Below are 24,517 nucleotides of genomic sequence, written 5' to 3'. Positions count from 1 at the left end.
TCCCGGAATGTCCTACTTTTCCTTAGGATGTCCCTATTTTCATCGGGGAAATGTTGGATGGTATGGAATTATCCAACCCCCCCCCCCCGAGCCATCTGAGGGCAATCCTGTATAGGGAAAGGTTTTTTTAATGTTTTATTATGTTTTTATATATGTTGGAAGCTACCTAGAGTGGCTGGGGCAACCCCTTAAGATGTGTGGGGTATAAATAGTAAAATTATCATTATGAAATGGGGCATCCCTATTTTCATCAGAGAAATATGGAGGGTATGGAATCAGAGAACAGTAGAGTGCTTCTGAATACCAGTTTGCTTCTGAATACCAGTTTGCTTCTGAATACCAGTTTGCTGGGAATTGCAACTGCGGAGAGTTGCTGTTGCACTCTGGTCCTACTTGTGGGGTTCCCATCTGGTTGGCCACCGTGAGAACAGGACTCTAGACAAGATGGTCTCTTTCTGCCTGATTCAGCAGGGTTCTTCTTAAGTTCTTAAGGCCTAGCCAGGCATGTTAAAAGCAGAAGGCTTTTTGGAGCAAAACCCATGGGTTGAATGCTCTTTGGATAAATGACGCCACTTCCAGACTCACAGCGGATGGGGAAACCTCCAGGATGATGCTGGCCACACACGCCTGTTTTTGTGCATGCCATCTGCCAGTCTCCTACAAAAGCAAGCACAGGGCAGAGATCAATAAAGAGATGCCACTCTTCCTTGCCTACATCGTATCTCCCTGCCCTTGAACTCTCTTACAGTTTGGACTGGACGTGGCTGCACATGCTCACTCGTTGCCTAGTATTTTAAGTTTCCCTGCACCTATCAAAGAGGCAGCTGGCCTGGTGACTATACGCAGCTGGTATTTTCCTCAGGATTTTTGGAAGCAGTCCAACATTAGATAGACTGATTACCCAAAACCGTTCTTTTGAATGTGCCATCCTTATATCGCTCCATCTAGCCCAGTGTAGTGGAACCTGTGGCACTCCAGAATGTCTACAACCTCCCACCATCCCTGACCACTGGCCATGCTGGCTGCAGGGGCTGATGGGAGTTGGAGTATAAGAGTGTCCAGGCTCCCCATCCCTGTTTTACACCTAAGTGCATTTCATGTGTGATCCCTGATAGGTTGGGACATGTGTCTAGGAGATGGGTAGGAACAACAGGAAGGCCTCTTCTTCACCAGCCACAAATCATTCAGGTGTTTCCCCAAAGTGGGTCATTAATGGGATTCTTTGCTATCTTCCCAGTGATCTTGACCGCCACAGAAACCTCCGACTCTGAACCCTCAACAATAACTTCCCCACCGGCAAGCACGTCTGAAACCTCTTCAACAGAAGATTCCTCCACAGGACCAACCCCCGTTGAGGGAACCACGAACTCTCAAGGGACAAACCTCACCACAGAAGGATCCACGGAAACCTCCACATCCTCAGGAGAACCCCAAAGTTCCACAGCAACTTCCACAACTGGAACCCCACCAATAACATCCCCTACAGAATCCTCCCCAACAGCAACCACCCCTGAGGGAACCATGGAATCCCATGGGACGGAAATCTCCACCACCTCTACAGAGGGATCCACGGAAACCTCCATATCCTCAGGAGAACCCCAAAGTTCCACAGCAACTTCCACAACTGGAACCCCACCAATAACATCCCCTACAGAATCCTCCGCAACAGCAACCACCTTTGAGGGAACCACGAAATCCCATGTGACAGAAATCTTCAGCGCCTCTACAGAGGGATCCACGGAAAGCTCCACATCATCAGGAGAACCCCAAAGTTCCACAGCAACTTCCCCACCTGGGACCACCCCAACAGCAGCCCCGACTAAGCCCCCTTTGACGAATTTCAATATCACTTTCCACATCGCAATGGATTTTACTGACGACCTGAAGAATAGGTCCTCCGAAGCATACCGCAACCTGACTGGGAAAATCGGGAAGATGGTAAGCTCTGTGGCCTTTCCACCACCCTGGGGGAGGGGGCGCAGGGGAGGGGGAATGCTGCCCCCCAGCCTCTCAGGATGGTGAAGGGGTGGGGCCTGCTCATCTGTAAAGAGTAAGGCAGGTATCTCTCCCCTTCCCCGGAGCTATGAAGGAGTCGGGGAGCTGCATCCAAGGTCCCTCTAGACCTTGGCTTAATGGTGATTGTAAACCCCTTTCCGTGTGCGATCTCCTCTAGCTATGGCTGCCCCACACTTTTCCCTCTGTGACTCTGTATCACAGGGGAGGGCAGAACCAGTCAAGGATTGGGTCCTAGAAACTGAGTTTATCTCCTAATACAAAATGCGTACCTCCCCTTTCTTCCACAGTATGATGACATTTACAACTGCTCTACGTGCGCTGCTAAATATGGGACATATCTTGGATTCACTGTGAACGGATTCAGGTATGGAAGGTGGATTCAATGAGGGCTGGTGAAAAGTGTCATGTTGGGTTTTCTGGTTCTCACAAAAACAAGAGCAGCTTAACTGCACCCACCTGCTCCCAACCCTATGTTGACTGCAAGGGTCTCATTCAGAACAGCTTGTCCTCTTTCCATAGTGCTGCAAAATACTGCTCTTGCTGCTGAAAGCTTAAGAAATGCCTTCACCGTGCTCTTCAGTATCCTTTAGTGTTGTCCAGTTACCTGTAAAGTACTTCACAGCCACACGGAAACATGAAAGCAAGCTGCCAGGGCTAGGTTGGTAGCTCTGTTCATTGAATGCAAGAGCAGTAAAGGGGTCCCAATGCCAACCAAGTGTAAACTGTTTAATTATTATATTTAATTTTACTGTTTACTATTAGATTTGAATGAATTATTGAATATTGCTTTATTTGATATAAGTTGTTTATTTTTAAGTTATTTTGAGTTTTTTGTATTGGATCAGATTGTTATTATTAATGTTTGATGTTTTATTATTATTTTTATATGTGTTGGAAGCCACCCAGAGTGGCTGGGGCAACCCAACCAGGTGGGCCGGGTATACACACACACACACACACACACACACACATCACATGCATAGAGCTGAAGAGAAGTAGCATCACAATCCTCAGACTGGGGTGTGCACTTCTGCACATGAATCCCAACCGCACTCTTTTCAAATCCACATCTTCCATTTAAAGTGTTATCCTGTCACTTTAAACTGTCATGGGTTCCTCCAAAGAATCCTGGGAGTTGTAGTTTTTTACAGGTCCTGAGAGCTGTTTGGAAGTCCCTTTTCTCCTCCCAGAGCTACAATCCCCAAATTTCCTTGGGGAAAGGGATTGGTTGTTAAACCACACTGGGAATTTTAGCTCTGGGAAGGAAACAGGAGCCGCCTAAAAATTCTTGGCACCCTTAAGAACCTGCAACTCCCAGGATTCTTTGGGGGGAATCTACATCTCTTCAGTGTGGTATAAGTTTGCTGTAAATGGATGATGTGGAGAGATGATAGATAGACAGACAGATGATAGATAGATAGATAGATAGATAGATAGATAGATAGATAGATAAGTTGTGTACCTTCCTCCTAGGATTACAGGGTGGTTTACAATATGAAACCACAAAAATACATAACATACTAACAAACAAAAGCAACAGAAAAATTTAAAAGGCAAGATAGATGGTTTAATTAACCAAAAGCCCAAGATAAGAGGAATATTGTTACCTGGTGCTTAAATATATGTAATGAAGGTGCCAGGTGAACCTCCTTAGGGAAAACATCCCACAAGCCTAGTGAACCTCTCACAGAGGAAGGGCCTCAGATGATGATAAAAGGGTCCAGGTTGGTTACTATGGGAAGAGTCAATCCTTGAGATACTGTGGTCTTGAGCCATTCTCTATATAAGAGACAAAGACCTGTTGTGTCTTTATTTTCTTACATTAATCATGCTTCTTAATATACAAACATGCCATGGAATAATTTCAGCTCAAAATTTATTGGATATGGCATCTGTGTACACCCACTCGTACACAATTTGGTCTGAAACATGCAGTTTCTCCACTCACATTTGGACGGTCACATTTCAAATCCAACATTTCCACTTTGAATATGAATTCTGTGCACCACCACCGGTACAAATCATAGTGATGCGAGGGAACTGAAAAGTCACCTAGTGCAACCCCATGCCAATGTGCAGTAAATCCACGGCCACAGCATTGTTGATATGTGGCACTCTCCATAATAACCCTAACAAAGAGGGGTGGAACAGTTTCTGAATCAGCAAGTTCCACTATTGAAAGACTTTCAGGGTTGTTTCTTTTGGGCCAGGCACTGAACGTGTGTTTCCACAAACCATTGTACAACATTGAAGTGCCATGGCGTGCTCAACACAGCCAAGCACTACATTCAAGGGCCAGAATGCAGAATGCTCAGTGGCAGAGGATCTGCTTGGCATGCAGAAGGTCCCAGGATCAACCCCCAGCTTCTCCAGGTAAGGCTGGGAAAGACCCCCGGTCTAAAACCCTGGAGAGCTGCTTCCAGTCAGTGCAGATGATACTGAACTGGGTGGACCAATGATGCAGCTCACTATATAGGAACTTCTTGTTTTCCTCTGTTTCTGCAAAGCATGCATGTTCCTCCACTGCAGGGGGATAGAAGAAAAGGTCCTTGAGGTCCCCTCCACCTCTACAGTTCTGACTTCATGCCATGATATGCTCAGGCAGAAAACAATCCTCTCTGGTTGCGTTCCCTGGCAAAGCCAGAGATTTAAACCAAAGACCTTCTGCATTCAAAGCAGTTGCTCTACTGCTGAGTGATGGGAGTGTGGGGCTGTCAAGCTGCAGTTCCAGATCCACCAACGCTTCTCTTTTCCCTTTCCAACGTACAGAAATGGCTCAGTGGTGGCAGATACAACGCTACGCTTCGAGAAAACTGTAGATGTTTCCACCGAAGTGATCAGAACTGCTCTGAGCAACACAACAGAAGACCAACGGCTGGGTCTCAACCTGACTCAGATTGAAGGTGAAGGGCTGGAGGATGAACAGTGGGGGGCTGGCTACTACAGCAAGGCATCCCTCGGGCTGTGCCTGCGACACAAGACTCAGAGCCCCTCATGCATCTCCAGGCACAGAATTCCCTTCCTGGAAGTCTAAGCAGGTTTCCGGCCCTCAGTGCTGAAACTGGGGTGATTTCTGTAGATTAATATGCACACCGCAGATTGCATTATGCAAAACAACAGCATGAAGCTCAGGCAGGAAACACACCAAATATTTAAGGCCCTTTGGTTGGACACCAAAGTAGCACTCAACCTCTCCATCTATCGGCACAAGGATTTCTCCCTGCACAGGGGGACGCACTCCTCTCACCGCACTCCTCCTGAAACTGCTCTGGGGTTTCCCCCCAGCCCTGTGGGGCAGATCTGGAGAGGGCACAGGCTTCACTTGTGTGGGGAGGGAGGAGAGGGGAAAATGTCCCATTGAGCAAGAAGCAAGCCTTGCGAGGACAGGACGCAATAGCTGCATGCTGCCCATTTCAGCTTGCCCCCAAGTATCCTGGGAACAGTGTTTGAGCGCTCACAGAGCCATGATTCCTTGCATCCTTAGCAAACCGCTTCGCAGGATCCTTGCCGATAACCTATGCATTTAAACATATGGTAGGTACAGACCTTGAGGCAGGTAGTGAGGTTGCAGAATCCAGCTTATTCTACCGCAGATGATCTACCCAGTGAGCTATGGGTCTTCCCTACAGATTTCCCATTCCTCCCCAAAGGGAGAGGAGTAAATGGACATGGAGGAGACTCCCACCGGAAACACCTGTTCCTACCTACACATTCTTTTCCTTGTGGGGTGATGGTGGGCTGGAACGCTTGACTGTGGAGGCAGCTTCCGGATCTCCTTCCGGGGGCTCCTCCTGCTCCAGCTGGGTGGCCCCTCTCGCCCCATTGACCTGCTTCCTGCTCAGGTGGTGCCCATAGAACGAGCAGAAAGAGATGCTCAGACTTCAACAACCCCCGCAAGTGACTATATAAGGGGATGGAGATCAATGGAACTGAAAAGGGCTGGGAGTGGGACAAATGGAAAAAAGGGGGCTTCCCGTAATCCTGAAAGTAAGACTCCAACCCAAGCTTGGGCACCTCTAGGCACAATCCCTGAGCAGGACAGCAGGCCTGCCTCTTCTTCTCCGCCACAAATCTTTTCCTTCAGGGAGGGGTCCTAATGAGATCTTTTCCTTTCACCTCAGTGACCAAGCAGGAGATGCCAACACCGCCTTCTCCCACCACGACTAGCACCAGCTCAAAGACACCCACACCTAAGCCCCCCAAAGAGAAAACGTTCACCATCACTTACCACATCACAATGAATTTTACTGAGGACTTGTTGGATTCGTCCTCCGAAGCGTACCGCAGACTGAATGAGACAATCGGGAAGATGGTAAGTTCTTTGGCCTTTCCACCCCCCTGGGGGAGGGGGCACAGGGGACGGAAATGCTGCCCCCCAGCCTCTCAGTCCGGTGGTGGGGTGGGGCCTGTTCATCTGTAAAGAATGGGGCAGATATCTCTGTGCTACTGCAGAGCTATGGGGCTTCCAGGTATTTGACGCAGCTTCCTGGGGATTGTCAGCCCCTATATGCAGTCTTCAATTCCCCCTCATCCCTGCTGCCCCACAAGTTCTCCTCTGTGCCTTTGTTTTCCTGTGGGGTGGGGCGAAGAGAAAGTGAGAAGGGCTGACTTCATCCCAGCCTGTCTCAAGCCTCAGAAAACGAGTTAATAGCATAATACAACATGTGTACTACCCTTTTCTTTCCACAGTATGAGGAAGTTTTCAACTGCACAGGATGCTCTGCTGAAGGGAAATATCTAGGATACACGGTGAATTCTTTCAGGTACGGAAGGGGGATTATATGAGGACACCCACCTGAGCTAGGTGGGTCGTGGGTCAAGCTGAGTCTAGGGCAGCTTCCTGTGTCTCTGTGTTTCTGCTAAGCATGTACATGTCTCCACTGCAGGTGGGGTGGAATAGATGGCCCTTGAGGTCCCCACACCTCTACAATTCAGGTTTCATGCCAATTGATGCTCAGGCAGAAAACAATCCTCTCTGGCTGCGTTCCCTGGCAAAGCCAGAGATTTAAACCAAGAACCTTCTGCATGCAAAGCAGCTGCTCTTCTGCTGAGTGATGGGAGTGTGGGGCTGTCAAGCTGCAGTTCCAGATCCGCCAACGCTTCTCTTTTCCCTTTCTGACGTACAGAAGCGGTTCAGTGCTGGCAGATACAACGGTACGCTTCCAGGATAGTGCAGATGTTTCCGCCGATAAGCTCCGCACTGCTCTGAGCGACGCACCTGAAGACAAACGGCAGGGCCTCAACCTGACCCAGATTGAAGGTGAAGGGCTGAAGGATGAACAGTGGGGGGCTGGGTACCACAGCAAGGCATCCCTCAGGCTGTGTCTGCGACACAAGACTCAGAGCCCCTCGTGCAATTTGAGACACATAATTCCCTTCCTGGAAGTCTAGGCAGGTTTCCGGCCCTCAGTGCTGCAACTACGATGATTTCTGTAGATTAATATGCACGCCGCAGATTGCAGTATGCAAAACAACAGCATGACACTCAGGCAGGAAACACACCAAATATTTAAGGCCTTTTGGTTGGACACCAAAGTAGCACTCAACCTCTCCATCTATTGGCACAAGGATTTCTCCCTGCACAGGGGGACGCTCTCCTCTCACCGCACTCCTCCTGAAACTGCTCTGGGGGTTCCCCCCAGCCCTCTGGGGCAGATCTGGAGAGGGCAGAGGCTTCACTTGTGTGGGGAGGGAGGAGAGGGGAAAATGTCCCATTGAGCAAGCAGCAAGCCTTGCGAGGACAGGACACAACAGCTGAATGCCGCCCGTTTCAGCTTGCCCCCAAATATCCTGGGAACAGTGTTTGAGTGCTCACAGAGCCATGATTCCTTGCATCCTTAGCAAACCGCTTCGCAGGATCCTTGCCGATAACCTATGCATTTAAACATAAGGTGGGTTCAGAGCATGAGGGATGTAGTGAGGTTGCAGAATCCAGCTTATTCTACCGCAGATGATCTACCCAGTTAGCTATGGGTCTTCCCCACAGCTTTCCCATTCCTCCCCAAAGGGAGAGGAGTAAATGGACATGGAGGACACTCCCACCGGAAACACCTGTTCCTACCTACACATTCTTTTCCTTGTGGGGTGATGCTGGGCTGGAATGCTTGACTGTGGAGGCAGCTTCCGGGTCTCCTTCCGGGGGCTCCTCCTGCTCCAGCTGGGGGACCCCTCTCGCCCCATTGACCTGCTTCCTGCTCAGGTGGTGCCCATAGAACGAGCAGAAAGAGATGCTCAGACTTCAACAACCCCCGCATGTGACTATATAAGGGGATGGAGATCAATGGAACTGAAAAGGGCTGGGAGTGGGACAAATGGAAAGAAGGGGGCTTCCCGTAATCCTGAAAGTAAGACACCAACCCAAGCTTGTGCACCTCTAGGCACAATCCCTGAGCAGGACAGCAGGCCTGCCTCTTCTTCCTCCGCCACAAATCTTTTCCTTCAGGGAGGGGTCCTAATGAGATCGTTTCCTTTCACCTCAGTGACCGAGCAGGAGACGCCAACGTCGCCTTCTCCCACCACGACTAGCACCAGCTCAAAGACAGGCACACCTAAGCCCCCCAAAGAGAAAATGTTCATCATCACTTACCACATCACAATGAATTATACTAAGGACTTGTCGGATTCATCTTCCGAAGCATACCTCAGCCTGACTAATAGAATCAAGAAGATGGTAAGTTCTTTGGCCTTTCCACCCCCCTGGGGGAGGGGGCACTGGGGGGGTAAATGCTGCCCCCCAGCCTCTCAGTCTGGGGGTGGGGTGGGGCCTGCCCTTCTGTAAAGAATGGGGCAGATATCTCTGTGCCACTGCAGAGCTATGGGGCTTCCAGGTTTGTGACGCAGCTTCCTGGGGATTGTCAGTCCCTATATGCAGTCTTCAATTCTCCCTCGTCTCTGCTGCCCCACACGTTCTCCCCTGTGCCTCTCTTTTCCTGTGGGGTGGGGCGAAGTGAAAGTGAGAATGCTGACTTCATCCCAGCCATGTCTCAAGCCTCAGAAAATCAGTTAATAGCATAATACAACATGCGTTATACCCTTTTCTTTCCACAGTATGAGGAAGTTTTCAACTGCTCGGGATGCCCTGATGAGGGGAAATATCTAGGATACACGGTGAATTCTTTCAGGTACGGAAGGGGGATTAAATGAGGGCACCCAGCTGAGCTGGTGGGTCGTGGGTCCAGCTGAGTCTAGGGCAGCTTCCTGTGTCTCTCTGTGTTTCTGCTAAGCATGTACATGACTCCACTGCAGGGGGGTGGAATAGATGGCCCTTGAGGTCCCCTCCACCTCTACAATTCTGGTTTCATGCCAATTGATGCTCAGGCAGAAAACAATCCTCTCTGGCTGCATTCCCTGGCAAAGCCAGAGATTTAAACCAAGGACCTTCTGCATGCAAAGCAGCTGTTCTTCTGCTGAGTGATGGGAGTGTGGGGCTGTCAAGCTGCAGTTCCAGATCCGCCAACGCTTCTCTTTTCCCTTTCTAACTTACAGCAATGGCTCAGTGCTGGCAGATACAACGGTACGCTTCCAGGAAAGTGCAGATGTTTCCGCTGAAAAGCTCCGCACTGCTCTGAGCGACGCACCTGAAGACAAACGGCAGGGTCTCAACCTGACTCAGATTAAAGGTGAAGGGCTGAAGGATGAACAGTGGGGGGCTGGGTACCACAGCAAGGCATCCCTCAGGCTGTGTCTGCGACACAAGACTCAGAGCCCCTCGTGCAATTTGAGACACATAATTTCCTTCCTGGAAGTCTAGGCAGGTTTCCAGCCCTCAGTGCTGAAACTGGGATGATTTCTGTAGATTAATATGCAAACAGCAGATTGCATTATGCAAAACAAGAGCATGACACTCAGGCAGCTAGCACACCAAATATTTATGGCCCTTTGGTTGGACACCAAAGTAGCACTCAACCTCTCCATCTATTGGCACAAGGATTTCTCCCTGCACAGGGGGACGCTCTCCTCTCACCGCACCCCTCTTCCTGAAACTGCTCTTGTGGTTCCCTCCAGCTCTCTGGAGCAGATCTGGGGAAGGCACAGGCTTCGCTTGGGTGGGGAGGGAGGAGAGGGGGAAATGTCCCATTGAGCAAGCAGCAAGCCTTGTGAGGACAGGACGCAATAGCTGCATGCCGCCCGTTTCAGCTTGCCCCCAAGTATCCTGGGAACAGTGTTTGAGCGCTCACAGAGCCATGATTCCCTGCATCCTTAGCAAACCGCTTCGCAGGATCCTTGCAGATATCCCATGCATTTAAACGTATGGTGGGTTCAGAGCTTGAGGGATGTAGTGAGGTTGCAGAATCCAGCTTATTTTACCACAGATGATTTACCCAGTGAGCTATGGGTCTTCCCCACAGCTTTCCCATTCCTCCCCAAAGGGAGAGGAGTAAATGGACATGGAGGAGACTCCCACCGGAAACACCTGTTCCTACCTACACATTCTTTTCCTTGTGGGGTGATGCTGGGCTGGAACGCTTGACTGTGGAGGCAGCTTCCGGGTCTCCTTCCGGGGGCTCCTCCTGCTCCAGCTGGGTGGCCCCTCTCACCCCATTGATCTGCTTCCTGCTCAGGTGGTGCCCATAGAAAGAGCAGAAAGAGATGCTCAAACTTCAACAACCCCCGCAGGTGACTATATATGGGGATGCAGATCAATGGAACTGAAAAGGGCTGGGAGTGGGACAAATGGAAAGAAGGGGGCTTCCCGTAATCCTGAAAGTAAGACTCCAACCCAAGCTTGGGCACCTCTAGGCACAATCCCTGAGCAGGACAGCAAGCCTGCCTCTTCTTCCTCCGCCACAAATCTTTTCCTTCAGGGAGGGGTCCTAATGAGATCGTTTCCTTTCACCTCAGTGACCGAGCAGGAGACGCCAACGACGCCTTTTCCCACCCTAGCTAGCATCCCCTCAAAGAGAACCACCCCTAAGCCCCCCAAAGAGAAAACGTTCACCATCACTTACCACATCACAATGAATTATACTAAGGACTTGTCGAATTCGTCCTCCGAAGCATACCGCAGTCTGAATGACACAATCGGGAAGATGGTAAGTTCTTTGGCCTTTCCACGCCCCTGGGGGACGGGGCGCTGGGGAGGTAAATGCTGCCCCCCAGCCTCTCAGTCTGGAGGTGGGGTGGAGCCTGCCCTTCTGTAAAGAATGGGGCAGATATCTCTGTGCCACTGCAGAGCTATGGGGCTTCCAGGTTTGTGACGCAGTTTCCTGTGGATTGTCAGCCCCTATATGCAGTCTTCAATTCCCCCTTGTCCCTACTGCCCCACAAGTTCTCCTCTGTGCCTCTCTTTTCCTGTGGGGTGGGGCGAAGTGAAAGTGAGAATGCTGACTTCATCCCAGCCATGTCTCAAGCCTCAGAAAAAGAGTTAATAGTATAATACAACATGTGTTATACCTTTTTCTTTCCACAGTATGAGGAAGTTTTCAACTGCTCGGGATGCCCTGATGAGGGGAAATATCTAGGATACACGGTGAATTCTTTCAGGTACGGAAGGGGGATTAAATGAGGGCACCCAGCTGAGCTAGGTGGGTCGTGGGTCCAGCTGAGTATAGGGCAGCTTCCTGCGTCTCTCTGTGTTTCTGCTAAGCATGTAGATGTCGCCCCTGCAGCGGGATGGAATAGATGGCCCTTGAGGTCCCCACCACCTCTACAATTCTGGTTTCATGCCAGTTGATGCTCAGGCAGAAAACAATCCTCTCTGGCTGCGTTCCCTGGCAAAGCCAGAGATTTAAACCAAGGACCTTCTGCATGCAAAGCAGCTGCTCTTCTGCTGAGTGATGGGAGCGTGGGGCTGTCAAGCTGCAGTTCCAGATCCGTCAACGCTTCTCTTTTCCCTTTCTAATGTACAGAAATGGCTCAGTGCTGGCAGATACAACGGTACGCTTCCAGGAAAGTGCAGATGTTTCCGCCGATAAGCTCCACACTGCTCTGAGCGACGCACCTGAAGACAAACGGCAGGGTCTCAACCTGACTCAGATTAAAGGTGAAGGGCTGAAGGATGAACAGTGGGGGGCTGGCTACTACAGCAAGGCATCCCTCAGGCTGTGTCTGCGACACAAGACTCAGAGCCCCTCGTGCAATTTGAGACACAGAATTCCCTTCCTGGAAGTCTAGGCAGGTTTCCAGCCCTCAGTGCTGAAACTGGGATGATTTCTGTAGATTAATATGCAAACAGCAGATTGCATTATGCAAAACAACAGCATGAAGCTCAGGCAGGAAACACACCAAATATTTAAGGCCTTTTGGTTGGACACCAAAGTAGCACTCAACCTCTCCATCTATTGGCACAAGGATTTCTCCCTGCACAGGGGGATGCTCTCCTCTCACCGCACCTCTCCTTAAACTGCTCTGGTGGTTCCCTCCAGCCCTCTGGAGCAGATCTGGGGAAGGCACAGGCTTCGCTTGGGTGGGGAGGGAGGAGAGGGGGAAATGTCCCATTGAGCAAGCAGCAAGCCTTGTGAGGACAGGACGCAATAGCTGCATGCCGCCCGTTTCAGCTTGCCCCCAAGTATCCTGGGAATAGTGCTTGAGCGCTCACAGAGCCATGATTCCCTGCATCCTTAGCAAACCGTTTCCCAGGATCCTTGCAGATATCCCATGCATTTAAATGTATGGTGGGTTCAGAGCTTGAGGGATGTAGTGAGGTTGCAGAATCCAAGACTCAGAGCCCCTCGTGCAGCTCCAGGCACAGAATTCCCTTCCTGGAAGTCTAGGCAGGTTTCCAGCCCTCAGTGTTGCTTCTACAGATTAGTATGCTCATTGCACATTGCATTATGCAGAACAATGGCATGGTGTTCAAAGCAGGGAATGCAGCATACATTTCAAAGTCGTTGGGTGGACTCCAGCATAGCGCTAGATCTCTTCCTCCATCAGCATGAGGATTTCTTCTTGTGTAGCAGAACGCTGTCCTCTCCCCACACCCCTCCTGAAACTGTTCTGGGGTTCCCATGGCCTTCTGGAGCAGATCTGGAGGGAGCACAGGGTTCACTTTGGAAGGTGGGAGGAGAGTGAGGACTGTCTCATCCACAGGCAGAAATCCTTGTTAATGGTGAAACACCAAACATTTAAGCAAACATCCCCCACCTCGCCCCTGGATCCTGGGAACTGTACTTTACCACAGGGAGCTATGATTCCCAGCGCCTTTAGAAAAGTACAATTCCCATAATCCTTCAGGGTATTCCATTCAGACAGGGGTCTCTCCCAGCCTTACCTGAAGATGCCAGGGACTGAACTTGGAACCATCTGCATGCAACGCAGATGAGCCATGGATCTTCCCCACAAATTTTCCTTTCCTCCCAAAATGGTCATGGAGGGGACTCCCATTTGAGACGCCCATTCAAACCCATTCCTGCAGGTTTGAGGTTGGCTTAGCTGCTTCACTGGGCTTCTCCAGAGGCTCCAGAGGCCTCTCCCCCCACGGATCTGCAGTGTCCAAAGAAAAAACAGAAAGGGACAATAAAACAGGGGATGGGGCATCAACAACACCCTCAGATAGCTAGGAGGACAGAGATCAACAAACTGCTCTTGAATGAAATGGAAAATGGCTGATGGTGAAATGCAATGAAGGGGGCTTTTGGTTACTTAGGCGTATGGAATCCTGAAAATTGAATCTAATCTTGCCCACCTCTAGTACCAATCCCCGAAGAGGACCACAGGCATGTCTCTTTTTCATCAGCCACAAATCCCTCAGGTGTTTCCCTAAAGTGGGTTATTAATGGGATTCTTTGCTATCTTCCCAGTGACCTCAGACACCACGGAACCCCCCAACCCCCCGCCCTCAACAGCAACTTCCCCCCCGGCAACCACCTCAACGACAACCTCGACTACAACCACTCCTAATCACACAGAGACTGTCCCAGGCTGGGGCATTGCTCTCCTCGTCTTAGTTTGCATCCTTCTTCTCCTGGCGCTCATCGCCTTCCTGATCCTGGTAAGTTTCTCAGCCTTCTTTCTCAAAATCAAGCTGGTGGAGGTGAAGACCCACTGGGCCCAAAACAACAGCTCTAGCACCCGCTACAACAACCCGCCAGGCGGCTGGAGACTCAGGGGGCTGGCTCTATATAGACTCAGAGCCAGAGGTGCAAGACTAGTGAGTGTGGTTGGGGCAGAGCCAATGGACCACCTGGCAGACATGGGGAACATAAGAAAGAACCTGCAGGATAAGGCCTCGTGTCTATCTAGCTTAGCATCCTATTACTCAGTAGTGAATCAGACGTGCCTGGCGATTTCTAGTCCTCATTGCCATAACCAGAATAAATGAGGCAAATTAGTGTGCATGTTGCAAATTCCACTGCACAGAACAACAGTTTGATTGCCAGGCTGCGTATGCATTGGGTAAAATGAAACATAGAGCTAAATCTCTTGTCCCGTCAACCCTCCTGTCTTCCTTGCCACCCCAGTATATGCCCTTTGGAGGTATACTGCCACGGAACATGGAAGTGCCATTGAGCTGCTGTGGTTAAAGAGCCTTAAGAAGAGCCTTGCTGGATCAGGCCACAAAGACCCATTTAATCCAGCCCCCCGTTTTCCACTACAGCAGCCAAGTGCCTGCCTCCCAAAAACCCACAAACAGGGCAACAATAGCAGCAGCTGTTACTTTTTCCCAACTGGCATTCAGAGGTAGAGTGCCTCTGGAGCTGGAGGCTTCCTTTAGCTACCCTAGCTAATACCCTTTGATTGCTAATAGCTCTTTGGCCCCACCTACTAGCGGCATGTCGCCCTCGGAAGGTTGCCCAGAAGGGAATGCAGCCCACTGATGAAAATAGGCTCCCCATTTCTGTCATACGTTGTTACTCAGAAGTAGAACTTGGAGTCCTAGAACTGTAGAGTTGGAAGGGACCAACTGGTCATCTAGTCCAACCCCCAGCTCTCACAGCTCTCTCTCACCTTCCCAATCCATCTCTCCCAGAAACATGACCTTTCCTTACTCTTCTTCACTCCCTCCCAGATCATCTACTGGTGTCGACGGAATCACCGAGGGAAACTTGATTTGCTCAGCAACCAAGACTCCTACCACGTCATGAGTGAGTACCCGACGTACCACACACACGGGCGATACGTTGCCCCCGGAAGCAAGCCTAACCCATACAGCGAGGTGAGCAAGAGTCACTCACCCAACCCAAATCCTGGGTTGCTCTTTAGTGACCCAGGACATAGTACATAGGAATGTTAGAAGCTGCCATGCCCCCGAATAAGCCCATTGGTCCATCTAGCCTAATATTGTCTTCACTGACTGGCAGCGGCTCTCCATGATTTCAGACAGGGGGTCTGGAGATGGAAAGCAAATGCTCTCCTCTGAGCTGTGGCCTTTCCCCTTAAGAGAAAGATTCTAGTCCTCAAGTTTCTGGATGAAGGGCTGATTAAAACAGGATGCTGCTTTATACCGACTCAGATCGTTGGTCCATCTAGCTAAGTGTTGTTTGCACTGACTGGCAGCCCTACCTAGAGATGCAGGGAATTGAACCTGGGACCTTCTACATGCAAAGCAGATGCTCTACCCCTGAGCTACATCCCTTCCCTCAGAAAGAAAGGCCTCATGATTCTAAACACATAGCTCAGTCGGCAGAACATGAGACCCTTAACCTGAAGTTCATGGGTTCGAGCCCCATGTTGGTTGAAAGATTTCTGCATTGCAGGGGGTTGGACTAGATGACCCTTGTGGTCCCTTCCAATTCTACAATTCTATGAAATAGGAATGGAGGAAGCTGCCTTATACAGAGTCAGGCCCTTGGTCAATCGAGCTCAGTTTCTGTTTCCATTCCTAGTGCCTCCCCCACCTATACCCTTCTAATCTAATTCCTCTCCTCCCCCCCCCCCAAAAAGAAGCCCCATAGAAATAGTTAATGGTTTCATGCAGGCAGGCATGAATTTGCCACATGGCACCTACTTGTCACCAGTGTTATTTATGTGGGGCTCTGGGGAGGTGCGCCTGGTAGGTTTCAAGAACAATTTAAAAGCATTCCTGTTCATCCAGGCATTTGATGGCTGAAAGACATTGTTCCTGGCAACCCTGGGTTCGCTGTCTGAGGGACTGTTTGTAAATGCTGTTAGAAAGTTTTAACTGCTTTTAGAATTATTATTAATAATATTATGCTGTACATCTGACTGGGCTACCCCAGCAACTCTGGGCAGCGTCCGACACATTAAAAGACATCAAACATTAAAAACTTGCCTGTATAGGGTTGCCTTCAGATGTCTTCAGAATGTTGTGTGTATTATTATTATTATTATTATTATTATTATTATTATTATTATTCTCACCCTGGGCACCTTCAGGAGGACACCTTCAGCAGGAAGGGCGAGATATAAATTGAAATAATAATATTTTTAAAAACCACCTACATTGATATTAGAGGGACTCCAGGAGTTCAGGCCCCTGCCCCCAATGAGCTTAAAATCTGAAAAATTGGACAGAAGAAGGTAAACAAACACAGACTTCCAGTCAGGCCTTAAGAATTGGAGGGGTTGGGGCATAATGGGAACTATTCCAAGCCCCACCATGTTTGCAGGTGAGATGGGGCCGCAAGTCAGTTGTTTGCCTCTGATTACCCCTGCCTGTCCTACCCATTTCTCTACCCTGTATTACTCCTCCATGTCAGCTTTTACTTTGCAATCCCCTTGCGGGCAGAGACCCTGCTCGCTGAGCAACATCAAGGGGTTTTCCCTGCAGCCCACATCTCTGCCAGTCATGATGGAGGACACCCTGAAGCCCCTGCCTCTCATCCTTCATGACACAACGGTTTCACCGCTGCCCTCGAACCCCAGAGCGGGTTTCCCTGCCCTCCACCTCTGCCCCTGAGTTAATCTTTAATGGGGCAGCCGGTGCCGAAAGGCCGCAGCTGTGGTCACCGTGGCAACGGCCAACGGCTGCTTCGGCCAAGGCTTCGGCCTAGCGCGCCTGAGGCAGCCTTCGACCTGTTGCCATGGAAACCTTTTTCCTTCCTCCAAGGCCGAGGCCTGGGGAACTTCCACAGATAACACCCACCCACCCACCCTGCTTCCTGACAGGCCGCTGACCCTTGAGAACGGTCAGCGTGACCGTCATGGCTGGGTAGGCCATGTTGCCAAGGCGACCTGCGCCAACCGACCCCAGCAGGGCCTCTCGGGCCTTAGGTGGCTCTCAGGAAGGGGTGGGTGCCATTGCGCATGTGGCAGGGAGAGGCCTGCTAAAGTCACCTCGGCCATGCGCCGTGCCCCGCTCGCTCCCCACAGAGCCGGGTGCATCTGTCCTGTTCCCTAGGCGGCTCTGCTGAGCAAACATGGAGACGTTGAGCAAATATTTAGCTCGGCACCCTGGGACTGTTTGCAAATCTAGGAGGAGGGGAGAGAGAAAGAGGGAGCAGGGTCATGCCTGGCACCGCAGGTCCCTGCAATGGCTTCACCCTCCTCCCTCCCGCCCTGTGCCCTTGCTGCAAATGAATACAGCGGGCATCGCTGGTTAGGCCAGAGTGGGGGGACGTGGTGGTGGTCCCAGGCTAGGACTGAGCCCCTTTGCCCTTGGTGTGGTTGCCTGGGGGTACGTGGCCAGCACCTCAGCTGGCCTGGCCGCTCCCCAGCCTCGTGACTGGGCAATGTTTACACACGACATTGAGCTGCTTGTGATGTTTCTGGCCGCCGTCCAAGGCTCTTTCCTCAGCAGCTGGCTGCTGCTCCCAGTGTTTTTAACCCCTCTGGGGGAGCGACATTCAGTGGAGTCCATCTGGGCCCCCTGGACGTTGGGGCAATTGCATGCATACGGCCCTTTAGTTCAGCTTGCTGCACCTTGGCTTTTTCCGTCTCAAAAGGGGATAAGCAAGGCGCTAGCCCTCAGTGTTCCACAGGGAAAGGTGGAAATGCACCCGAGCCCTTTGCTTCTCTCCGTTTCCTCAGCGTATCAGGTCGGAGAGAAACAGAGGGGAGTGAAGGGCATGGAAGGCTGTATCCAGTGTCTGTGCTACTCAGAGCAAACCCATTGCAATGGATGGCGGTGGCAAACATAGCTCCCCAACAGGTCAACTCTAAGTAGAACTTAGGCCACAACCTTAAGCACTATAGTAGCACTTTAAACAGTCACGGCTTCCCCCTCAAAAAATAATTATAGGAGCTGTAGTTAGTTTGGGGAGCTAAGAGTTGTTAGGACACCCTCAATTTGTCTCCTAGAGTGACAATTTCCAGAGTTTCCTGGGATTGACTGTTAAACCACTCTATTGATGGCTATATTCTACCTCCCCTGTTGGAGGCAGAGCTGCTGATGTGCTCAGGTCTTGATTTTATAATAATAATAATAATAAATTTTATTTATACCCCACCCTCCCCAGCCAAGATTGGGCTCAGGGCGGCTAACACCAAATATAAAAACAATTGATTAGAATACAGCTTAAAAAACAAAATTAAAATACAACATTAAAACATTAAAATGCAGCCTCATTTCAGTGGAACTCAATCAAAAACATTTTGGGGGATAAAAACATCAAGGCCCTGCGGAAAGAAATCAGATCCTGCAGGGCCCTGGTCTCATGAGACAGAGCGTTCCACCAGGCTGGAGCCAGTGCTGAAAAGGCCCTGGCTCTGGTTGAGGCTAATCTGACTTCCTTAGGGCCTGGGACCTCTAGGGTGTTGCTATTTATGGACCTTAAGGTCCTCCGCAGGGCATATCGGGCTTCCTATGGCGGCATCTGCTTGGCCACTGTGAGGACAGGGCCACTGGTTGGATCTTGAAGGCCCCTTCTGATGTTCTTATGGGTTACAGTGAGGGAAGGGTCTTGGGTCCCAGCCCTCCCAGTGGACTTCCTTTTCTGATGGACCGCTGTGGGGAAAAGGATGCTGGGCTAAATTGGCCTTTGGCCTGATCCAGCAGGGCGTCCTTATGTTCCAACAATATGTTCCAACAATGGCCAATCAGACCATCCTGTGAAGCTCATGACCCTCAGCCGGGTCAAAGTCACCCATGTGGGGAACATTTGTCCCTCCCCCCATGCTGCTGAACTACAACTCCCATCAGTCCCAGCATGCATGACCCACGGCCAGCAATGATGAGAGTTGCCATTCATCAATTTCTTGAGGACCAAAGGTTCCCCACACTTACACAAAATGGAGGCACTGGCAGCCTTTCGGAGACCCTTGAGGTTTGCAGAAGTGCAAAGAAAATATTTTGAAGCAGGGAACCTAAAGAGCGGGGGTCCCAAAAACAACCGGGTAAAGACAGAGCATGTTCAGTGAGCCTTAGTGCCTTTTGTTTGGGGTGGGTGGAATGGTAACAGGTAAAGGGACCCCTGACCATTAGGTCCAGTCGTGGCTGACTCTGGGGTTGTGGCGCTCATTTCGCTTTATTGGCCAAGGGAGCCGGGGTACAGCTTCCGGGTCATGTGGCCAGCATGACTAAGCCACTTCTGGCGAACCAGAGCAGCGCACGGAAACACCGTTTACCTTCCCGCCAGAGCGGTACCTATTTATCTACTTGCACTTTGATGTGCTTTCGAACTGCTAGGTTGGCAGGAGCAGGGACCGAGCAACGGGAGCTCACCCCGTCGTGGGGATTTGAATCGCCGACCTTCTGATCGGCAAGTCCTAGGCTCTGCGGTTTAACCCACAGCGCCACCTGCGTCCCTTCTGGGTGGAATGGCGAATGCTGCAAAAGGGCAGGGCTGGCGGGCGGGCTGCAGCCTCAGCACTCTGTGTTGCAACTGGGCCCACCTGGTTTAAATGTACAACCGTTTTCGTATTCCCTTGGTTCAAGGTCGCTCACAAAGATGTTTTCAAAAGCAAGGCTAAGGGATGTTAACAATGTTCCAGGAAGCCTTCACACATGCCGGCCCTTAACAAGGCAAAGCTATCCTCAGGTGGCATCATCCAAAATCTGCCTCCCCCCCCCCCGCCCCTGCAATAGTACCTTATTTTTGCCACTTGCCTCACCTGTACACCTTGCAGCTGATCTGCCCTTATTTGCTCATATCCTCCAAGTTCCAAGCTTTTTAGCATGCAAAGAGGCACATTTGTTTGCTTTTTAATGTTACGTGACAAAATAACTCCTCATGCCTTTGCTGGGAACAGAAGGCATAATATGTCTTTTATGGGGCCTGATGACTGGCACGCCTCACAAAAGAATTTTGGACATTTTCGCTTCTGAACTTCCCTGTTGCCAAGGTAAAGGTCTCAGTGGCCTTCTGTGTAAATAGAATTTGCACAGGATATTCCAATACTGTATTCAGAATTTTAAAACCTAAGTTTGTCCATGCGTAAGTTATTCAGTCCAGTGTCAAATCAGGAAGGAGTAAGTTTAACATGGCCAGGAGGATTTGTTGCCACCAAGCTATAAACCCACGAGTCTGTGAATGGGTCAAGATTTTGACCCACATTTCCCAGCTTAAACTCTTTCAGATAAGCAGGTTGCTGTTGAATGTTCACAGGATCAGAGTGCATAAAACTGTTGGCAAGTCTGTGCAGATCTCTCTACTTTTTCTCTCTATGCTGTATCCAGTTTTACTCAAAACTAAATCAACTGAAATGCCCGTTAGCCATTAATGGCCATTCATGTCAATGGATCTGCTCTTAAGTAGGGATGAATGGTCCTGCCCATTTTGAGCCTCTCGGTTTCTCATTTTTCCAAGCTTAGTTTCAGTTATCTACGTACCTTCCTACTGTGGTTTGTGATTTTCTTGGGGGGGGGGGAGTAGGGAGGCAGGATCCTCATGAAAACTTCATCAGCTTATTAGTATAAATTTCTCCTTTAAAAACCCACATTTTTGCATGCAGTTTTGACATAACATACATATTTTTGCAAATAATTTATTCTAATATAATGCATTTTGTATGTGTTACATCCCCACAATATAAGCATTTTTAGTAAACGTTATTTGGGGAATTGCATCTCAGAATTCAAAGTACAGATTTCAAAGAATGGCTGTGTTTCCATTCTTGTATTGTTTTGGAAAGTCCAAATTCAGTAGGTTCTGCTTCAAATTCAAACTGAATCAATTTTCTCTCCCGTCCTTCAACCTGAGTTTGAATATTGAATACAACACACTGGACAGATAGAAATTCCATTGGTGGAACTTTTTCTGGCACAGCAATGCAAGAAGCATTGCATCTCCTGTTTCATTTCTCTCTTACTAATGGCAGAGGAGCAAAGCCGGTAGAGAGAAGTTGGCAACCCTGGACTCAAATATGTGAATATGGTTAGTCGCTCAGCAGGGGATGTTTGGTGCCAAAGCACAACTTCCTACATGCCTTAGGTGATTGTACTAACCGTTTCCTTTCTCTGTGTGTTTTCTCCACAGAATCTACCCAGGAATGGTAATGCTCCCTTCTCCTACACCAACCCCACAATGGCCAATGATGAACTGTAGGCGGAGCACACCCTACAGTTGGACTTGGCAAGGGAGGGTTAGCCAGAACCTGGCTGAGCCGGGTAAATTCAGGAATATTGTTGGGCTTCGGTGTGAATGTGGGAAGGATGAGTTCTGCAAACAAGCTTGGAAATAGCCACTCGCCTGCTCACCTGTGGTGAGTTTCAAATTGCCTGAAGGCGAACAAGCAGCACAATTTCAACAACTGAAAGAATCTCTTCTATAGATGTGCCAAAAAAATCCACCCCTTGCAAATGTGTGGTGAGCGAGCAACCCTCTCCAAAGCAGTGAGGACAACTAGGAATTGCTTTGCAAAGCTAGCTGTGTCCCTCAAGCCTGGAATGTTATGCTCTGTCCAGCGGAACTCCCTGTCACAAGGATCTCAGCAGGGCTCAAAAGATCAATGGGAGATTCTCTTGCACTGGACAAATTAACTAAGAAGATGAGGACGAAAGGAAACCACCTAAGCTGCTGAACTGTAAATTCTGAGTTTCCAGACTATTTTCCCCATCACCACTACGAAAAAGTTGAACTTTTTTGCTTTTGCTTTTACTAATTAATTTTATTTTTATTAATATTAATATTTTATTAGTGATTTTTGTAAAAAAATTCAAACTGCAATATAGGAGATCAACATGTACATAAATATACAGGTCCTGCTTTCTGAACGCTCACTCTGCAAGAATTCACTTATCCAAACATGAGGAATTACTACCCAAACCTACACATTGCAAATTCAGATATGCAAACAGAGAGCATTTTTTACTTCCTTGTTTGCCTTTTGCTGGTTGGCTGAGGAACAGAACTGAACCGTAGCGATCTGTATTTTTAGTAAGGTTTCAGAGGGTTTTCCTAAGGGGTGGGTTTGATTTGTATTTATTTCTTATGGCTTTTAGAGGCCAAACTTCCATGGCTGGGAACACATTAGAAATTCCCCCATAGGAATCAATGGAAATCGTCGACTCCTTATATGAACTCTTGCCTCCCGAACGTTTTCCAGGGGACGCATTGTGTTCAGATAGTGGGACCTGAATGTACGGCCTTTTGGGGGAGATTTGTCTGATTAGAATGCAAAATCTCAACTCCTGTGAAACCTGGGAGAGGGCAGAGTGCAATAATCAAAATAGCCGTGCTCCAATCTTTTCTCCCCCACAATCCTGCTCCACACATGGAACAATCCTTGCTCCAGACAACCTTGCCATCTCGGAATACTAGTTGCCAGGAATCACACGTGATGAGAATCGCTGTTGTGCTCATATCCTCCTTGTGAGCTTCTTGTTGGGGCATCTGTGAGAATAGGATACAGGATTAGGTGGGCTATTGCCCTGATGCAGCCGGGCTTTGCTTATGTTCTTAAGCTACAGCATGTTCCCCCCCCCCCCAAGTGAGAATACAGAGGGGCAAGTTGCGTCTTGACCTTATTTCCTCCACCTCAACACGAAAAAGTTCCAGAGGAGTCAAACCCAGACGCATGAAGGAACAAGATTAACCCGAAATATTTATTTAAGGTGGAGAGGAAAAGAGTGTCCCCTTTCTTGCCAACCCAGGATCCTTAAGCCTCAATGCTGGGGTTACCTCTCCCCCCCCCAAAAAAATCCTATGCTTCCATAGGGATGCTGTCGTTCCAAATCTGCATTGTGCAGGAGATAGTCCACAGTCCTCTCCATACAGGTTTCTAACCAGTCAGCATTGAAATGCTAAATGCTTTGGAGGGGAGGTTTTTGAAAGCCAAATTTGGCAACTGCCTTATCTGCAAATCCTGGTGCTCATGGGTGGTGTCTCGGTGGACAGTTTTGTACAACAGCAAACCTCAAAATTCTTGGGTGAAGGGTTTTGGAGTTGTGGGGGGAGGCAAACAGGGCATGGGAAGGAAGAGGAAGTGCCGTGGCTTCTGTGACAAATTCTATATTTATAACATTTAACAATAAACGGATCTACATTGGTATCGAGGATGTGTTGCCTTCTTTGCTTTTGGGGTAGGGACCAGGAACTTCAGAGAGCATTGGGTCTCTTTTTATCACCTGACTAAGGCAAAGTTTTTTTACTGGCTTGGCTGACACACACAAAGCGATGGAAGATGCATCTGAACCCATGTTTTCTCTGGGCCTGTTTCACTGACTTTTTGGCTGCAGAGGAACGGGAGGAACCCGCTGGAAAACCACAAAAGGAGGAAGACTCAGAGCCCTGGGATTGCTGGTGGGGTGACGATGCAATGGTCGGAGGGAGAAGACTAGAAAGAGGAGGTTTTGGAAGAGGTAACAGGGTTTAGTGAGCTGGAAGAGTTGGTGGCAGAGAGGAGTCCAGAATCGGAGGCAGGAGAGTGGGATGAGGGAGGCCAAGAGGCAGAGATAAGTCAGGCTGGTGAAGAGTCACAGGTGTCTCTCCCACCCGCTGTGAGAAGCTCCCTTCCCCACTTGTCTCCCAGAACCAGAAGAGGCATGAAAAAGGCGGAGCAGAGGCTAGCTGCACACACGCGCAGTCTCTGATTGCTTGGGAAAAGCCCTGGAGAGTAGGAGACTTAACTGATGGCTGTGGAAAGGCAGGGATTTCAGTCCCGGCAACTGATTTTCAGAGTAAGGCTACCGCGAATGAGCTGCTCTGCTTATTAGACCTGACACTCAACCACATCTGTGGCGATCATGCTTTTGCTAATAAAGAGATAACTCCAACTTTGAACGGGACGCGGGTGGCACTGTGGGTTAAACCACAGAGCCTTGGACTTGCCGATCAGAAGGTCGGCGGTTCGAATCCCCACGACAAGGTGAGCTCCCGCTGCTCGGTCCCTGCTCCTGCCAACCTAGTAGTTGAAAAGCACCTCAAAGTGCAAGTAGATAAAAAGGTACCACTCCAGCAGGAAGGTAAACGGCGTTTCCGTGTGCTGCTCTGGTTCGCCAGAAGCAGCTTCGTCATGCTAGCCACATGACCCGGAAGCTGAACGCCGGCTCCCTCGGCCAATAAAGCGAGATGAGCGCCGTAACCCCAGAGTCGGTCATGACTGGACCTAATGGTCAGGGGTCCCTTTACCTTTACCTTCCAACTTTGAACAATGTGATTACTGACCAGCACAGTCCTGTAAGTGGAGCAGGGACGGGGTGGGATGGGGTGGCAGAAACAGAAACATTCTCAGTGCCCAGAGATCCCCGAGTATCTGTGGGGCAGAAGGGACTAGAAAGCTGAAG

The 24,517-nt window shown here is 49.6% G+C and overlaps 2 protein-coding genes and 1 long non-coding RNA gene across 11 annotated transcripts in view; 2 read left to right on the top strand and 1 right to left on the bottom strand.

Moving 5' to 3' along the window:
* Window positions 1-11,857, bottom strand: part of LOC309358626 (uncharacterized protein) — a 43,017-nt gene extending 31,160 nt beyond the window's left edge. The window contains exons 1-4 of one of the 9 annotated variants that reach the window (XR_014163498.1): window positions 11,528-11,857; window positions 10,965-11,024; window positions 10,440-10,569; window positions 9,521-9,593 (exon numbers count right to left, since the gene is read on the bottom strand). Coding sequence is in view for 1 of the 9 variants with exons in the window: in XM_081891984.1 (XP_081748110.1) it covers window positions 586-657; window positions 8,082-8,207; window positions 8,603-8,607 (203 nt within the window). In the remaining 8 variants the exon portion in view is untranslated. Of the gene's footprint in view, window positions 1-322; window positions 658-3,623; window positions 3,790-7,173; window positions 7,235-8,077; window positions 8,497-8,602; window positions 8,711-9,520; window positions 9,594-9,642; window positions 9,806-10,439; window positions 10,852-10,964; window positions 11,032-11,527 lie in introns of those variants that run through there. The other 8 variants (XR_014163497.1, XM_081891984.1, XR_014163499.1 and 5 more) reach the window with 8 other exon arrangements.
* Window positions 1-23,283, top strand: part of MUC1 (mucin 1, cell surface associated) — a 29,567-nt gene extending 6,284 nt beyond the window's left edge. The window contains exons 2-16 of the mRNA XM_081891414.1: window positions 1,238-1,938; window positions 2,304-2,380; window positions 4,786-4,919; window positions 6,138-6,328; window positions 6,706-6,779; window positions 7,143-7,276; window positions 8,496-8,686; window positions 9,064-9,137; window positions 9,502-9,635; window positions 10,858-11,048; window positions 11,426-11,499; window positions 11,865-11,998; window positions 13,755-13,945; window positions 14,963-15,109; window positions 21,270-23,283. Of these exons, the coding sequence (XP_081747540.1) occupies window positions 1,238-1,938; window positions 2,304-2,380; window positions 4,786-4,919; window positions 6,138-6,328; window positions 6,706-6,779; window positions 7,143-7,276; window positions 8,496-8,686; window positions 9,064-9,137; window positions 9,502-9,635; window positions 10,858-11,048; window positions 11,426-11,499; window positions 11,865-11,998; window positions 13,755-13,945; window positions 14,963-15,109; window positions 21,270-21,338 (2,516 nt within the window). The 3' untranslated portion in view covers window positions 21,339-23,283. The remainder of the gene's footprint in view (window positions 1-1,237; window positions 1,939-2,303; window positions 2,381-4,785; window positions 4,920-6,137; window positions 6,329-6,705; window positions 6,780-7,142; window positions 7,277-8,495; window positions 8,687-9,063; window positions 9,138-9,501; window positions 9,636-10,857; window positions 11,049-11,425; window positions 11,500-11,864; window positions 11,999-13,754; window positions 13,946-14,962; window positions 15,110-21,269) is intronic.
* Window positions 3,025-3,542, top strand: LOC309358840. The gene is made up of 2 exons (XR_014163659.1): window positions 3,025-3,395; window positions 3,438-3,542. It is a non-coding gene; the product is annotated as an uncharacterized lncRNA (long non-coding RNA).
* Window positions 23,284-24,517: the final 1,234 nt, after the last annotated feature.

Source organism: Podarcis melisellensis (assembly GCF_964234715.1).
Source record: "Podarcis melisellensis genome assembly, chromosome: 16".
NCBI lineage: Eukaryota > Metazoa > Chordata > Lepidosauria > Squamata > Lacertidae > Podarcis > Podarcis melisellensis.
This window is presented reverse-complemented; position numbering and strand designations above follow the sequence as displayed.